Genomic DNA, 17,491 nt, shown 5'->3' on the forward strand with positions numbered 1-17,491 from the left:
TCTTTGTTTACGAGAAGCTTTGTTTGAACTATCACAGTAAAGACTATACTTTTTACTAAAACGTTCAGAGTTTGGAAGTATCTGTGTTGCAACGCTGTATGGTATACCGCTGTGCTCTGCAGAGGGCAACTTACCCTCAACACTGGTTATGGGCCCAGAGCCACAGTTTATTTACCAGTTATAGCATTAAGAAAGCTGCGACACACAGTAATTGCTCCAAACGTTCTGATACGTATTTAATATCCTGTTGATGATGGCACAAGGTCAAGTTCCCAATTTATCGTTGGTTACCCGGCTGGATGGCTCCAACTACAAATCCTGGTCCACTAAATGCAGTCTCCTGTTGCGGAATGAAGGGCTATGGGATGTAGTGCAGAATCCACCAGACGTTACCTCCTGGAATGCTGATAATGCCGAGGATGCCAGGAAGATAGCCAAGTTCCAGAGGAAGAATGAAAATGCAATGTGTATTATTGGTTTGTCTCTAGACGATACACAGCTTGTTCATATTGAAGGTGAACAGTCTGCTGCAAAATGTTGGGACAATTTGAAACGTCTTTATATTCGTGACAATGTAGGAGCACAAATTAACCTTACACGAAGATTGTTTCGTACAAAGCTACTTAAGGGTGGTGATATGTTAACACACATTAATTGCATAAAAACTATTTTTAGTGAGCTACATCAAAAAGAAGTGGTTTTTTCTGAGCAGCAGCAAGTTTATGTACTGTTATCATCGCTAGACGAAAGTTACGATGACATAGTAACATTATTCGAGGTTCTCACACAACATGAACTAACTTTGGCAAATGTAACTTCACGATTACTAGAAGAGGCCAGAAGGAGAGAAGAAAGAAAACAATTAAGAGAAGAACCTGAGTCAACTAATGTAAATGTAAAAGCAAATAACCATGTATATACTGTAAAACAATGTTTTAATTGTGGAAAGAAGGGTCATATAGCAAAGTTTTGCAGAAAACCAAAACTACAAACCATGGTTAAATGTAAGATAAAAGATAAACAACAATGTAATGTAACTATGTTTGGTAAGAAACCAATTAACCACGATATGTGGATTATTGATAGTGGTGCGTCGTTATGTCTTGTCCGAACACCAAACTATTTTGTCAAAATGTTGCCTAGTACTAATAAGGTATCTTTAGCAAATGGCTGGAAGCTAAAGGCACGTGGTGAAGGAATGGCAATATGTCCATATGTAAAGGAACAAATGCATATGTTATATGTACCAAACCTAAATTTCAATTTAATTTCAGTTAGAGTATTGGTTAAGATGGGATATACAGTATTGTTGAGACAAAATGATTGTTTAATTGAAAAAGGTGAAACCAAAATTGTTGGGAAACTGAATGATGGTTTATATGTACTATCTAGTAACCATGTTACCAATGTTGTATATTCAAATGTAAAACCGCATGATGAATGTATACATCTATTGCACAGACGAATGGGACATATCAGCTTTAAAATGTTACAGCAAACTGTTAGATTAGTTAATGGGTTGAAGCTGAAACCATGTAACCAGTATTTAAATTGCAATGTTTGTAATGAGCAGAAAAGTAGAACAATTCCTGCTAATAGGTTTGATGGGTTTAAAACCAAAAGACCACTGGAGGTGGTATTTGCTGACTTAATAGGACCAATGCAAGCTAGTTTAGGGGGTGCTTGTTATATTCTCAGTATAGTTGATCATTATTCTAGGTATGGTTTTTGCTATCTATTGAGAACAAAGGCAGAAACTTACCGATATTTTACTCAATGGATTAAGTTTGTGGAAAGGAAAACAAACCACAAAATAATTACCATTGTAACTGACAATGGTACTGAATTTGTCAATACAAGGTTTAAATCAATGTTAGAAAATGCTGGTATAAAGCATAAATGTTCGGCCCCTTATTGGCCACAACATAATTCTTATGTGGAGAGAAGAGGACAAACTCTACAAGCAATGATGAGATCCATGTTAGCTGATGCAGGTTTACCAGCTAATTTATGGGGAGAAGCCATTATGTGCGCAAACACAATTTTAAATAACATCATAAATACAACCACTAATAAAATTCCATATAGTGTATGGCATGGAAGAAAGCCAGATTTGAGCTATATTCACACATTTGGAACACCCGCATGGGTACATATCCCAGCACAATTAAGGCGTAAGGGCCAGAGTAGGGCACAACAATTAATATTTGTTGGTTATAATTCCAATCACAGATCCTACAGATTTTGGCAAAAAGGGACATCAACTATAGTTAGCAGTGCAAATGCCAAATTTATGGAACATATAGGGTGGAATAAATTAAATACTGAAAATGAGTTAGTTATTGAAACCCAGATTAACAATAAAATGCCTGATACTCAGAGCGAAGAGTTGGAAAAAGAGCTAGTACAGGAAGAGGTAAAGGTAGAAAGGCAATCTGTAAGTCCTGAACTCCCAAGAAGGTCGAATAGAGTGACGAGACCACCTGATAGATATCAAGCAACAACAGTCTATCAAGTAAATAGGGTCCCAACTACATATAATGAATTAACCACATTCCCAATTGAAGATCAGAAAGTGTGGAAAGGTGCAATGACTAAAGAGTTAAAATCTTTACAGAATCTAAAAGTATATGAATCTGTACCAATTCCAAAAGGTAAAAATATAATTGGTAGCAAATGGATATATAAACTAAAAAATGGGATAGATGGGACACCAATATATAAAGCTAGACTAGTAGCGCAAGGGTTTAATCAATCGTCCAATGATTATGATGAAGTATTTGCTCCAAGCTTGAAAGCTATCACATTAAGAGCAGCATTGGTGTGGGCGGCTAGAAATAAATATTTAGTGCATCATTTAGATGTAGAAACCACATATCTTCATGCTCCATTACAACATGAAATATATTTAAAGAAACCATTAGGATTTGATGAAAATGGAGACACTGACTGTTGGCTGTTAAAGAAAAGCCTGTATGGATTGAAGCAGTCAGGTTATGAATGGAATCAGTGCATTGTAAAAACACTGAATAATATTGGATTTAGGGCAGGATTAGCAGATCCATGTTTATTCAAAATGGAAAGAGATAATACAATATCATTATTACTTCTATTTACAGATGATATAGCTTTAATCACAAAGAATGAGCAAGAGGCCAATAAGATTATTAATGAATTAGCATCTCATGTCAGAATTAAAAATCTAGGGGAGATACAACAATACCTAGGTGTTAGAATTGAAAAAACTAGGGGAGGATTTAAACTATCTCAAACCGATAAAATAAACAATCTATTGAAACAATTCAGAATGGAATTGTGCAAACCAACAAAAACTCCTATGATTCCAGACTATTGCAACACTGCTGTGCAAAGTCCAGTGTTTGATAAAGGGATATATCAATCATTAATTGGCAGCTTATTATACATTAGTAATTGGACTAGACCCAATATCGCTTTTAGCATGAATCAGTTAGCTAGATACAACATGCAACCTACAGAATTTCACTGGCAAGGTGCAAAACGTATCCTTAGATATTTAAAAAACACCATGCATCATGCTTTATATCTGCAACCAGCAGAAGAATTGCGTTTAACCGCTTATGCAGATGCTAGTTTTGCTACAGATGTTCATACAAGAAAATCAACGTCAGGAATAGCCATATTTCTGGGAAAATCTTTGATAGGGTGGCGTTCAATAACACAGAAACATCTGAGTCTGTCTACAATGGAGGCGGAGTTTTCTTGTTTGTCTTTATTATGTACAGATTTGATCAGTATTAAACAACTAATGATAGATATAGGAATAGATATACAAGATCCTATAATAGTCAATGAAGATAACCAAGCAGCGATAAAAATGGCTACAAATATAGCCGTGAAGACTAGAACAAAACATACAGATCTTCGATATCTTAATGTCAGGGAATGTATAAAGAACAAAATGATTGAGCTTGTATATTGTGCTTCAGAAGATAACGTGGCAGATCATTTCACGAAAGCACAGGGAAGTAGAAAGCATATAGATACATGTGAACAATATGGTTTAAGATCGTAGATATATCAGTCTACCCAAAGGGGAGAATGTTGGATCCGTATCCTACATTTGGGTAGATAATATATCAAAAATGTGTACTATGAGTTTAACTACTGTAAAGTAACTAATTGAGTAATTGGTTGAAACGGAAATATAAGGAAGGCAGTAAGCTCAGCAGTATTCTCACTTGCTCGCTTATGCTTTGCTGATACTGCTCACTCCTACTCGTGATGTTATTGCTGAGAGATATTGTGTCGGAGTTACGGAACTAGAAATGTAAGCAACAATGTTTTGTATTGAAAGCTTTATCTTTGTTTACGAGAAGCTTTGTTTGAACTATCACAGTAAAGACTATACTTTTTACTAAAACGTTCAGAGTTTGGAAGTATCTGTGTTGCAACGCTGTATGGTATACCGCTGTGCTCTGCAGAGGGCAATTTACCCTCAACACAGGGCATGGAGATGCTGGTGCGGCCGCGGCGCTGATCTGCAACCTGGTGGTGGCCATCTGGGCTGGGCTGCGGCCAGCCTTAGATCGGCAGTGCTGCCTTGGCCCCGCCCCCTGGGTGTGCATGCAGGAGTCGGCAAGCACACGAGGGCTGGTGTCCTGGGCGAAAGGAACCGCTCAAAACACTAGTCCCCAGGGACGCCGGGCTTGGTGCGCACTCGACGCCTCCTGTGCGCACACCCAGGGGATAAGGCCAAGGCAATGCTGCAGGATCTAAGGCTGGCCACAGCCCGGCCCAGATGGCCGCCACCAGGTTGCAGATCAGCACCCGGTTGGCCTGGGCTGAGGCGCCGTGGGCCAGTTCTTCGCTGTTTCCAGGGCGGCCCCACAGGCCAGATCTAACTAACTCGCAGGCCACATCTGGCCCACAGGCCTTGAGTTTGACACCCGTGGTCTAGAGTATTGTTTAAGTGCCTTATTTGTGCTCCAACCAGACTCATCTTTTAGTTACACATTTTTAATATCTTGCAGATCTTTTCCAGAATGAGGTTTTACATGGCCTATGAAGGAGGAGGCAAAAAGGGGCTGTGGATTGAGGCCATGGCAAAAACTAATTTTATTTCTTTTACATGTAATTAAAATTGAATATAGTTAATGATTACTCCCCAGTCATGTATTTAAACATTTTTTCTGGTCTGTCATATTCAGAATTGCAATTTAATAACATTTTGGGTGATTTCCTGGGATTAGCTCCAAGGCTTTTGAGAATTGTTTTGGGCTCAGGGTTTCAGAGTAAGAACTAAACTTTGTTTTGTTATTAAGGTCAAAATGGTACTACAAGTATTCTGACAGCAAAGTGAAAATTATAATAAGTACTTAGGTTGAATTTCAATTAACCAGAAAACTGCTCTTAAAGTTATTTTGTGGGAGAGGATACTTATCTTCCTATTTAAAGCAGAAGTGCATTAATTTTGAAAATGTTGTATTTATTGAAATTCTTGTTTTATAGGATTTCCGGAAAGGAATGCACCTATATCTTACCAAGTTTCAGCATAAGAATGCTTCTACAGGTAATTTGTGATGCTTGTGGGTTTTGTATTTTCTTTTGTCTACAGAATATTCCATTTATGAAAGAGGATAACATTTATAAATAATCCCATATTGAATTTCTCTAACTAAAAAGACAAGGGACATAATTTTCCAGCAGTGTAGTTTCCTCTAAATCGGGCATATCCAACCTATAGTCCGCAGGCCGCATGTGGCCCTGGACAGCTAGTAATATGGCTCCACAAGATAATAAAAAATATAAAATAAAGGGAGTCTGTTATTTATATACATTAACTCAGTGGTGAAATCTAAACATTTTCCCTACCGGTTCTGTGGGCGTGGCTTGGTGGTCATGTGACCAGGTGGGCGTGGCCAACTCAATGTCACTCACGTTAAGGGGTGCCTCGCCTGGCCCCTCCCCTCCCAGCCATTTCTTGTCACACCCAGCCTCAACATATCTATAGTTCTGTAAAAATGTTGTTCACCTTTTTTTGACTTTATTATCTACATACTATAGATGTACTTTCATGGACCACTGAAAAGAGGAAATGGCTCACATGCTTTGCCCAAGAGTTTGATAGGCAACAGGCTTTTAAGGGGCTGCCAGAAAGAAGGGGGGGGGAGGCAATGTATTTTCCAAAGAAGCAGAAGGCAAAACAAGAAGCAATGGATGGAAACTGAACAAAGAGAGAAGCAACCTAAAACTAAGGAGAAGCTTCCTGACAGTGAGAACAATTAACCAGTGGAACTGCTTGTCTCCAGAAGTTCTGGGTGCTTGATCACTGGAGGTTTTTAAGAAAAGACTGGACAGCCATTTCTCAAAGGTGGTTTGCAGCTTTGCAACATTTTAAGGAGGTGATAATTGCTCTTGACTGAACACCCAGACATCTCATTAAAGTTAATATTCCTTTCCCTGGGGGGGGGGGGAGCAGCAAAAAGTGTCCGTTTATTATTGTATCTGAGGGAAAATGAGACTAAGACTCATTTGCTGTTTCTTAGCTGAGGCGGCAATCGCTCTGCCGCGCGAATCAGCTGAGCTAATAAACAGAATATAGGAGAGGTAAGAGGAGGGGGAGGGCAGGTGGGTGGGGCCAGTCAAAAATTTCCCTACCCAGACGCCAGAACCGGTCCAAACCGGTAGCATTTCACCCCTGCATTAACTATATTATATATTTTATATGCGGCCCAACACAATCCTCTTCATTCAGTGTGTCCCAGGCAAGGCAAAAGATTGGACATCCATGTTCTAAATTAACTTGACCCTTCCCACAATCTTTTATTTGGTGTATTAGAGCACTGCAGTGCAGTAGTAATCTGCTATCATAGAGTACCATAGTGAAATCTGAGCTTTTTCCTTTTCTTTCCTCAATACTTTTCAAAGTAAGCCAGTCTTTTTTTTTTTCAATTTTTTATTAATAATAAACAAACATACATATACAGACATACACATTTAAACAAACTATACATTAACTATACAATAAAATCAAGTCATACAGCTTGAGCTTTGAAAATAGAGCTACTTCGGTAATTCATATATCTATGTATCTATGTATATTTATCCTTCATCATATAACGATGTTTATATAACAATATTTCATTTTATTTCCTTATTTTTGTGTCCTTGGGTGGTATTCCCTTATTTCATGTTCTTTTTATCTAACCAATTGTACCATTTTTGCCAAATTAAGTAGTAATCTGAGTCTTCTTTTCCCTGTATTTCTTTGGTAAGTTTGTCCATTTCCGCACATTCCATTGTTTTTTGTATTATTTTTTCCTCTGATGACGTATCATCCAGTTTCCACATTTGTGCGAAAGTAATTCTAGCTGCAGTCAGAATGTGTATTATCAAATATTGTGTCTCTTTTTTGTAGTCCTTTGTCAGTATTCCTAATAAGTATGTTTCCGGTCGAAGGGGCACTTTCTGGGTGGTAATTTCTTCCAGCTGATTTTGAATCGTTTTCCAAAATTTTTTAACCTTTGGGCATGACCACCACATGTGGTAATAGGTCCCCTTATGTGTTCTACACTTCCAACAGTTCTGATTAGTATTGGGGAACATCCTTGCCAGACGTGCAGGGGGGAGATGCCACCTATAGAACATCTTGTATGTATTTTCTTTGTAGGGCACGGACATTGTCAGTTTAGTATTTACTTTCCACATTTTCTCCCAATTTTCTAAATTAATATTATATCCAAAATTTTTAGCCCAAGTAATCATATTTTCCTTCACCACTTCTTCTTCCAATTTGTATTTTAATAGATAGTTGTATATTTTAGTTATTAATTTATCGTCTGATTGCATTATAATTTTATCTAATTCATTTCTTTCTTTTTGGATTCCAAATTTTTTCATGTCAATTTTATATCTTGATTTTATCTGTAAATACGGCCACCAGTCAATGTCCGTGCCCTGCTGTCTCAATTCCTCTCTTGTTTTCATTTCTCCCTCTGTGTTCAACAGTTCATCGTAAGTTTTCATCTTGTCTATATCCATTGTGTTTGGATAAATTTGGGCCTCCATGGTTGATAACCATTTTGGGATTTTGTCGTAGTGTTTTCTCCTTATTTCGGTCCAAATTTTTGCCGATGCTCCTCTGATATAATGTCTCCTGAAGTGTTCATGTTGCCTGGGTTTTTCCTCCCATAGAAATGCGTGCCAGCCTTTCGACAGGTCAAATCCTTCTAATGCTAACGTGCGTTTATCTTCGAGTGTTATCCAGTCTTTAATCCAAGTTAATGCTGTTGCATTATAGTAAATTTGCCAATCTGGTAATCCCAGGCCACCCCTCTCTCTAGTATCTTGCAGGTGTTTCAGTTTAATCCTCGCTCTTTTTCCTTGCCATATATACTTTAATGTCATTTTATCTAGATCTTTAAAATATGATTTTCCTGGGTTTATCGGTATTGTTCTAAATAGATATAATAATTTCGGTAAGATTGTCATTTTGATTGAAGCGATTTTGCCTAATAGTGATAGTCTCAATTTACTCCATGCCTCTAAGTCCTTTTGAATTTGTTTGGCCAATTTATTATAATTATCTTCTTTAAGGGATGATACTTTATTGGTGAGCCAAATTCCTAGGTATTTTATTTTTGTAAGCCAGTCTTGTATTATATTAAGTACTTGATAAATTTCTTTCAATAAGATAAGTGGTAGATAATGTGAAAACACTGTTGTTTTTAATATTGTGTGTAACAACAGCAGTATATTAGGTTTTGTATAGAACACAAATATGCAATGATAAATGCCTAAATCTTGTAATTTAAGTACAGGTAGTCCTCAATTAGTGACCACTTCGTTGCTAAGTGATGTGGTCAGTCAGTGGGAACTGAGAGATTTCAAGAATTGAGGCCACTTCCGAAATGACACCTGCTTCCAGAATGGCACAAGGCAGCTTCTCTATAGGAAGGCCACATGGTGAATTGGCTGGGTGCTTTTTTAGAAAGGCAATTTCCAGAGATTATCTTTCCAAGGCCTTTTTATGGAGTCTGCCTTGCGTCATTCTGGAAGCACCCACCATTCTCGCATTCTCTCAGAAGGATGCAATTTTCCAGTTGTGCCCTTCTGAGAGATCTCATGAAAAGCACCCTCTTCCAAAATGGTGCGAGGCAGCTCTGCAGAAAGGTTGTGTATCACATTAGCTGGGCACTCTTTTGGAAAGGTGATTGTTGTGGCACGCTAGCTGCCAGCGGAGTTGGCGGCAGACTTGGACGATGAGGAGGTTGGGGAGGAACTTTGGCCAGTTCTGGAGTCTGGGGAAAGCTCTGATGGATGCTCTGCATCGGATGCAGAGATAGAGCCAGGGCCGTCCGACATTTCCCAGCCACCGGAGAAGCAGCTGCCTTTGGAGGCTGATATGAGTGAGAAGGAAAAACAGCTGGGGCCTGTTCCAGATGCACATATGCGCAGAGCAGTTAGGAGAGGTGAACAACGGAGGACAAGGAGTCGACTCAGGAAGCAAAGCACACATGGACGCTGAATGGCCCCTCCCTGGCTGGGGAATAAATAGAAGAAAAGGGGAGTGGTTGTCGTAGGAGACAACAGTTCGTATTTCTGAAGATTTTGCTCATTGTGTTTCGTGCCACAAAGACTACTTGCCAGAACTTAATTTGCAGCCTTTTGGCTGGGAGCTCATGGTCTTGCAATTATCGCAAGGAACTGATAAGGTCTGTTACTGCAGTTAACTCCTTGAAGGACTATTGCCTGGACTTTTTGGTGGGTGAATGCAGTCAATTCACAAGAGGTAAATAAAGAGGGGTTTTTCATGACAAGGAGTCTGTTTCTTGTTTCTGCTAAGGCTGGGTCAGAACAGGTGATCTTCAAAAGAAGCAAGTGGAGCAAGACATGATAGGGCAGGGAGGAGGACTGTGGGGACCCAGCTTGCCTGGAAGTAGGCCCAAGGGACCCAGCAGGGTAGGATGCGGGGGAGATAGGCAGGTGGGGGCAGTTGCAGCATCCCTGTGGTCAGTTGTAAAGGGCAGGTAGATTACCAAGTCCAAATTGTGATCATGTGACTGTGGGGCACTGGCGCAGACATAAGTACAGGTTGTCTCAAAGGTGCTTTTTCAAAAGGCAACTGAACTTTCTTTTTTCCTTGAAGACATTTTGCTTCTCATCCAAAAAGCTTCATCCGTTCTGGCAGGACCGATGAAGCATTTTGGATGAGAAGTGAAACATCTTCAAGGAAAAACAAAGAAAGTCCAGTTGCCTTTTGAAAAAGCACCTTTGAGACAACCATGACCTGGATGACCAAGAATCTCCATAGACAAGTACAGGTTGTACGTCCATTCAGCATTGTTGTGATTTCAAACGGTATCTGAACAAATTGTCATAAGCCAAGGACTAACTTTTAATTCAGGTCACAGAGTTGAGCTTGTCAACTTGCTGTAAGCATCTTTTGTGGAAGCATTGTGATGCAGAGGAAACCTCAGGAGGAGATCACTTGTTTAGGTAATCTCTCCACTGTGTGAGGGGGAAAAAAGAAAAATGGGTCAGGCACAAGACAGCATGTACTAACTGACTGTAATTGCAACATGTGACTAAGAGCAAGAAGCTGCAAAGGTTGCAAATGCAGGCATTGGTTGCAAGGTAATTTTAATCACTAGGGCGAGGATTTCTATGACCTAAAATGTTAGAAATATGCAAGCATTTATGACCTTAAAATCATTTAACTATGACCGATTAAGCAAAAAATATGACTTTACATTTTTTCTGAAATTAGAACCCAATTTTTAAAAATCTTTGCTTACACATACACACACACACACAATTTAAAAGGATTATTCTTCTTCACTTCCAGTGCAGAAGTGCTACTAGTATTGAAGGAATCAAACGAACATTTTGAGAGTAAAATGGTTGTGAGTTATAAGACCCAAATATTTTAATCCTCACAATTCATAAACAAGTCTGGTTCACAAAATCAAATGTGATTTTGGGCCCTAACTACTGCCAGTTTCCCACAGCTTCAAGCCCAAGCTGAGAAGTTTACTTAATTGGCCAGCTGGCTAAACATATCACACTCAATTCAATCCCATTCAATTCTACACGCTATTATTATAGATGCACATCTAATAATTTTTAACAGAAATCACATCAAATTGATCAAGTCAAATTATCTGACATTTAGACAGGCTTTACCTTTTTATTACCTGTTAAACCCCGGGTGGGAAGAACAATAGATCTTTAAAGTAGAATCTTATAACACTGCAGTATTTCTTTTCTTCTACTTTTGGATGTTCCTACCACACATAACAGCATAAACTAACCATATCTTCTTTGGTTAGCCCCATCTTCTGAATCATCTTACTGTATGGAGGGGCTTCCCCAACCTCTTAAGTATTTTTCCCTAAAGGACTAGTCCGGTCTATTTACAATTTGGGATTCTTCCTAATTGTTTTAGTGAACTTCTCACTTTTACTCAAAGTTACACCCATTTCTTCTCAAGCACTGGATTGTTACTACCTGTCTTTGTCCTGGGGATGTTCTGTCCCTTCTGATTATAGCTTGAATCTCCCAGCCGGCACTGGCCTATTTTTAAAAATCCAAACCCTTCTTAATCTACATGTCCATGGAGCCAGGTTAGTATCATCCCATTTATTTATTTATTTATTTATTTATTTATTTATTTATTATGGCTGTAGTTACGTTCTGCGCCGGACATGGTCTTCGAGAAGTATGCTATGGGGGCTTCTGAGCCATTGGGTAGTTCGTGGCTGAGGACTGCCCCCACCCCGTAGGGCGACGCGTCGCAGGTTAGCTTGATGGGTAGCGTCTCATTGTACTGGATGAGGACGCTTTTGGAAGTTAATAGTCCTTTTATGGCTCGGAATGCCGCTTCCTCTTCTGGGCCCCACTTCCAGGAAGCCGCTTTCCCCAGCAGGCGGTGGAGTGGCTCAGCAACTGTGGCTTTCTGTTTAAGAAAGATGGCATAGAAGTTAAGCAACCCAAGGAATGCCTGAAGTTCCGTTTTGTTTTTTGGGCTTGGAGCTTCATGGATTGCTTTCACTTTTGATTTGGTGGGGTGGATGCCAGTACTATCTATGAGATAGCCCATATTCCTGTACTCCTAGGATGCACTTATCACGCCTGACCCTCAAGCCCTTAGCCTTGAATCGCTGCAGGACAAGCCTGAGCCTTTCAAGGAGTTGTGCTCGTGAGTCTCCGGAGATAAGCACATCGTCAAAGTAAGGCACCACCCCTGGAACGCCTTGGAGAAGGCGTTCCATCATAGATTGGAAAATGCCGGGGGCAGCGCTGACTCCAAATTGGAGGCGGTTGCATTTGAATGCCCCCCTGTGCGTGACAATTGTTTGTGCCTCCGCCGTTTTTTCGTCCACTGGCAGTTGCTGGTAAGCCTGGGCCAGGTCCAGTTTCGCAAAAATTGAGCCAGATCCCAGGGAATGCAGCAGATGTTGCACTACTGGGACTGGGTATGCGCTCTGTGCCAACGCCTTGTTGATGGTACAACGGTAGTCAGCGCAGATGCGCACAGACCCATCATGCTTCAGTGGGGTCACAATGGGGGTCTCCCATGAGGCATGATCGATCGGTTCCAGGACGCCCTGGGCGATCAGCTTATCCAGCTGTTTGTCTACTTTCGGCCGCAGGGCAAACGGAACCCGGCGGGGTTAAGTCTAATTGGGGTGATTCCCTTGTCCAGATTAAAGGAGATTGGCCTTCCCACAAATTTCCCCAGCTTACCATCGAAGACTTCTTTGAACTCTTCTATGAGGTTGTCGAGTTCATCCCTTTGAATTTGGTGGATGCCTTCGATGGAAAGCCCCAGTGGCTTAAACCACTCCACTCCTAACAGGTTCGGTCGGCTGTTCTCCACGATTGTGATGGGCAGCTCTCCTTGGAAGTCCTTGTATTGGATGTGGATGGTGGTTCTGCCCAGGACTCCAATGGGATTTCCGCTGAAGTCCACGAGCCTCGACTTCGGGGGTTTCAGCTGGGTCTTCTTGCAGGATGGCTTCAGCTGCTGCAGATGCTGCCAGTCCATGATGGAGTAGGTGGACCCGGAGTCTACTTCCATCTTGCACGGTGACCCCTCTGCCAACAGTGTCACGTGGAACTTGGTGGTTCCTTCGTCGCTCGTGTGGGCGATGGTGGTCTGGTGCACTGCTCTGTTGTGGGGATATTCTTCTTCTCCGCGCCGGGACTGGTTCGAGGACCATTTGGATGTCCTCTGGGTTTCTCTGCGGTTCTCGCGGAATCTTGGCCTGGGCGGTTCTGGGGCTGGATCTGTTGCTCTGCAGGCCTCGGCGATGTGTCCCCTCTTCAGGCATCGGCGGCAGGTTGCGTCTCTCCATCTGCAGGTTGCCCTGGGGTGGTCGCCTTTACAACTGCCGCAACGTTCTCCCCGGTCGCCATGTTGAGGGTTTTCCCGCCTGGGGGGGCAGGAAACCTTGTGGACGGCCATTTCCTCATCAGACTCTGATGGTGTGGTCGAGTCATCTGATGAGTTCAGGCCGGACTTGTGGATCTTGTGGATCCCTCTTGCCTTTACCATCGCGGCTGCTGCTTTCTCGGACGTTTCGGCCGCTGTGGCTTCGTCGAGAACTTCCTTGAGCGGGATCCTCTTTCGGCTCAGGAATTTCTTCTGCAGGCCCACATCCCGCATTCCGAAAACAACGCGGTCTCGGATGGCATTATCCACGTTGTCGAATTCGCAGTTGGCAGCGATTTGGCGGAGCGCTGCCACGAATTTTTTGATGGATTCACCTTCCCGCTGGTTTCTCTGTTGGAAGGTGAACCTGTTGGCGATCGGGGTGCCTGTGGGTGCGTAGTGCTCCTGTAGGACTTCCTGCAGGTCATTCCAGGACATCTCCTCAATGTCCCTGGGCGCCACAAGGTCAATTGCCATCTCCAGGACATCGGATCCGCAGTGAGCCAGGAAGAGGGCTCTTTTCCGCTCGTCGTTGAGGTTCTGGTAGCCGTTCCCTCGCAGGAATTGCCGGAATCGGACCATGTACGACCTCCATTTCTCTCGTGCCGGGTCGAATGGGTTCAGCGAGGCAATCGGAGCTTGCGGGGTTGCCATTCTGAAGATCGCTGTGGTTTAGTGACTTCAGCTCGGTTGGCGATCGTGCCACGAGTCTTGCTCAGGTTCTCTTCTCTAGTCCTTCGTCGCCAGTGTTGGATCAGGCGCAGGAAATGAAGATGTGACCAGCTCGATACATTAAGTAACTTTATTAGTTACAAGTAACAGACAAGACAAGACTGAAACCGCGCTGCCGGAGCTCTCCTTATATTCGCTCCGGCAGTCGCACCGCCCCTGACAGGGATTCAAACTTTCCCGCCCGGTGGCTGGCAGCCAATCTGGGCGGATGTCCTTATAAGGACATAACACTTACCACCGCCTCTTTCAGGGCGGCGGGGAAGACACCCTCACCCAACGAAGCATTTATAATCCCCTGGAGCCAGCCTCGCGTCACCTCCCGGGAAGCCAGCACTAACCAGGAGGGGCACGGGTCCAACAAACATGTGGTCGCGTTCAATCTACCCAGAATCCTGTCCACGTCATCTGGGGTCACAGGATCAAACTCATCCCAGATAACAGTCTCAAGACCTGCCTCCATCACCCTCGCTGGATCTATCCAGTCGGAGTCCAGACCTGCCCTAATCTGAGTGATTTTGTCATGCAGTTACTGAACAAAATCCTCGGCTCTTCCCTCCAATCCATTGATTTAGTAACTGTCCTAAAAGACTGTTGGAAGGGATTTGTTAGCTTTACAATTTTTTTTCTTTAAGTTTACAACAACTACAACAATTGCCCATCCTCTTGAGAGTTTCCCTGATTATGGTTCCCTGAGATTCTCGATTTAACAACCACTCAAAATCCACAACACCAGTTCGCTTCCCTTCAGGCTGGCCTTTCCCCCCGCATAAGGAAATGCAACCTTTCAGGTCTGCACTTGCTTTGGACTCACCAGTGTTCTCAGAACACAGTCCAACACACACACACTGCCATTATCGCAGAACCTCCCAAAATCGCTCTCCTGACCACCCAGGTACAATTGCGTGTTTCCCTCCTTCGGGGCAAAAGTTTCTTACCTGGGCCAGTCAACTGGGTTACCTGGTCCTGGGCCTCAGTTGTTGACTCTCTTTCTCTTTTTCTTTTCTTTTTCTTCTTTGATTTCGTAGTCCAGAGTTGTTAATTTAGTTTGGCTCGGAGCCCGCAATGGGAAGCTAGGTCTCAGATAACTCTAGGCAGATGAAATCAACAGGCGCGCCCCCAGAATTTACTGAGAAAAGCCCCCCCTTGAGGCCCTCGAGCCTCACGTTGAACGCCAAGATTGTGAGATATAAGACCCAAATATTTTAATCCTCACAATTCATAAACAAGTCTGGTTCACAAAATCAAAGGTTTATTGGAGATAAAATGAAGAAAAATAAAACGCGGTTGCAAGCGTGGCCTCTTAGACCCTTCCCAAATGGATTGAGTTCAAAGAGTGCAAAAAGCAGTTTTCAAGCTACACATCTTATACTCCTACACAATGCACGCCACGCCTAAGAATCTCTCCCAACTCCCCTTTATTCTCCTAAATCATTCTTCAAGTTGTTTTACACTTTAAAGGGTCAACTTGACATTTCCTGCCTAACAACAACTATGTTATCATGTTTACTTTTAACTTCACCTTGGGCGGATGTTCCTTTTTACTGATAATGGTTTGCCCAAGATGTAGGTTCCTGTCTCCAAGGGAGCTTTTAGCAAGTCATAACACATTGTCTCTACTAATTACAATTTGTGGTCAGTTTCCAACAGTAAGAACATCATAGCTTTTTAATACATTTAATACTTCTATAAAAGAGTAACTTATTATTCATTTCCTTCGTGGTCATCCCTGGATTAGTTTTCATTAACAGCAGAATTGCATCGGATGACCACGTGCATCTTGAGGTTATCAAACACAAAACTCCTTCTGTTGTCCACCAGTGCGTTCTTGTATCTGGAGAAACTCTGTTTGACATCACAATAGGAACAAGTTTGAAAGAGCAAACTCATCTAGGGAAAATTCTGGCTTGAAGTCTTCAAATTTTGCTTCAAGTCCACTTAGAATGTTACTTACAGTTAGTCCTCAATTTACAACAGTTCATTTAGTAACCGTTCAAAGTTACAATGGCACTGAAACAAGTGACTTATGACCATTTTTCACAGTTACAACCTTTGTAGCATCCCCATGATCATGTGATCAGATGCTTGGCAACTGGTTCATATTTATGATAGTTGCAGTGTCCCAAGGTCATGTAATAACCTTTTGCAACCTCTTGGCAAGCAAAGTCAGTGGGGAAGCCAGATTCACTTAACAACCAGGTTACTAATTTATCAACTGCAGTGATTCACTTAACAACTGTGGCAAGAAAGGTCATAAAATGTGGCAAAACTCACTTAACAAATGTCTCATTTAACAACAGAAATCTTTGGCTCAATTGTGGTCATAAATCGAGGACTACCTGTATTTTGCAAAGTGTTGAATAACCCAGATTAGATTGCAGCACTCTGCAATTTATCACTTTTTTTTCAGCCACTTTTCCCTTTGCTTGCTTTAAATCACTCTCAGTTTGTTTTACAATGTTCAGTGCATCACTTTAGTTCCATTCCTACATTATGAAGGCGGGTGATTGGTCTTGATAATCCACTGAAGTTAGAACCTATACATGCTAAGTTTCCAGTCAAGGTTTCAGAAAAGGAATCTTGCACAATCTTGATGGAGGGAGATTCACAACAGTCAAATTCTTTATCCACTGCAAGGAAGCATAATTTGTAAAATAATACATAGCTGCATTTAGCCAAGTCCCTCAACGTGTTTCAACAGGTTGGGGAGGGAGAGCTAAAGTAGGAGCAATTTCTTTGAACTTTCATACTTGAAGTGGAAATTTGATAAACATTTTTTCCCATTCGAAATTATCTTATCTACATCAGGATAGTTGCTTCGAATCTCTTCGGCCACTCTGTGTAAACCATGTGCAAGGCATGTGATATGGATCATTTTTGGATAAAGAAAGTCCCTTGGCTGCTTTAGTCATGTATGGAGCAGCATCTGTTACACAGAGAAGGATATTTCCCCCTTTTATACCATCCAGCCAGAGTAGTTTCATAGAATCATCAAAGAGCATAGCAATAGTGGAATTGTTTTCTTTTTGTAGAGTTTCACGTTAGAAGAAATACTTCACCCAGCTTGTCACATTTCAGAGTGCCAACAATAACATTGGCTACATATCTTCTGTTTACGTCATTTGTTTCATCTATTGAAACTCGTATCTTATTGTTGTCAGCAGCAGATCTTATCTTTCCTAACACATCTTCATAGCAGGCAGAGATGTAACTTTTCCTTGGAGTTGATTCATTTGGAATCTCCCAAAAATGCCTGAGGCTACCACTACCTAATTTCCTTAAGGGAATATTTGAAGTAACCATCATTGTACAGAGATCCTTACAAAATTCTGACTGAGTATTTGA

The 17,491-nt window shown here is 41.7% G+C and overlaps 1 protein-coding gene across 1 annotated transcript in view; it reads left to right on the top strand.

Annotated features, from left to right (window-relative positions):
• Positions 1 to 17,491, top strand: part of NPEPPS (aminopeptidase puromycin sensitive) — a 398,753-nt gene that overhangs the window by 358,512 nt on the left and 22,750 nt on the right. The window contains exon 11 of the mRNA XM_070944668.1: positions 5,491 to 5,551. Coding sequence (XP_070800769.1) covers positions 5,491 to 5,551 — 61 coding nt within the window. The remainder of the gene's footprint in view (positions 1 to 5,490; positions 5,552 to 17,491) is intronic.

Source organism: Pituophis catenifer, unplaced genomic scaffold, assembly GCF_029215685.1.
Source record: "Pituophis catenifer annectens isolate HBS135680 unplaced genomic scaffold, rPitCat1.0.hap2 SCAF_5, whole genome shotgun sequence".
In the NCBI taxonomy this organism is placed as follows: Eukaryota; Metazoa; Chordata; class Lepidosauria; order Squamata; family Colubridae; genus Pituophis; species Pituophis catenifer.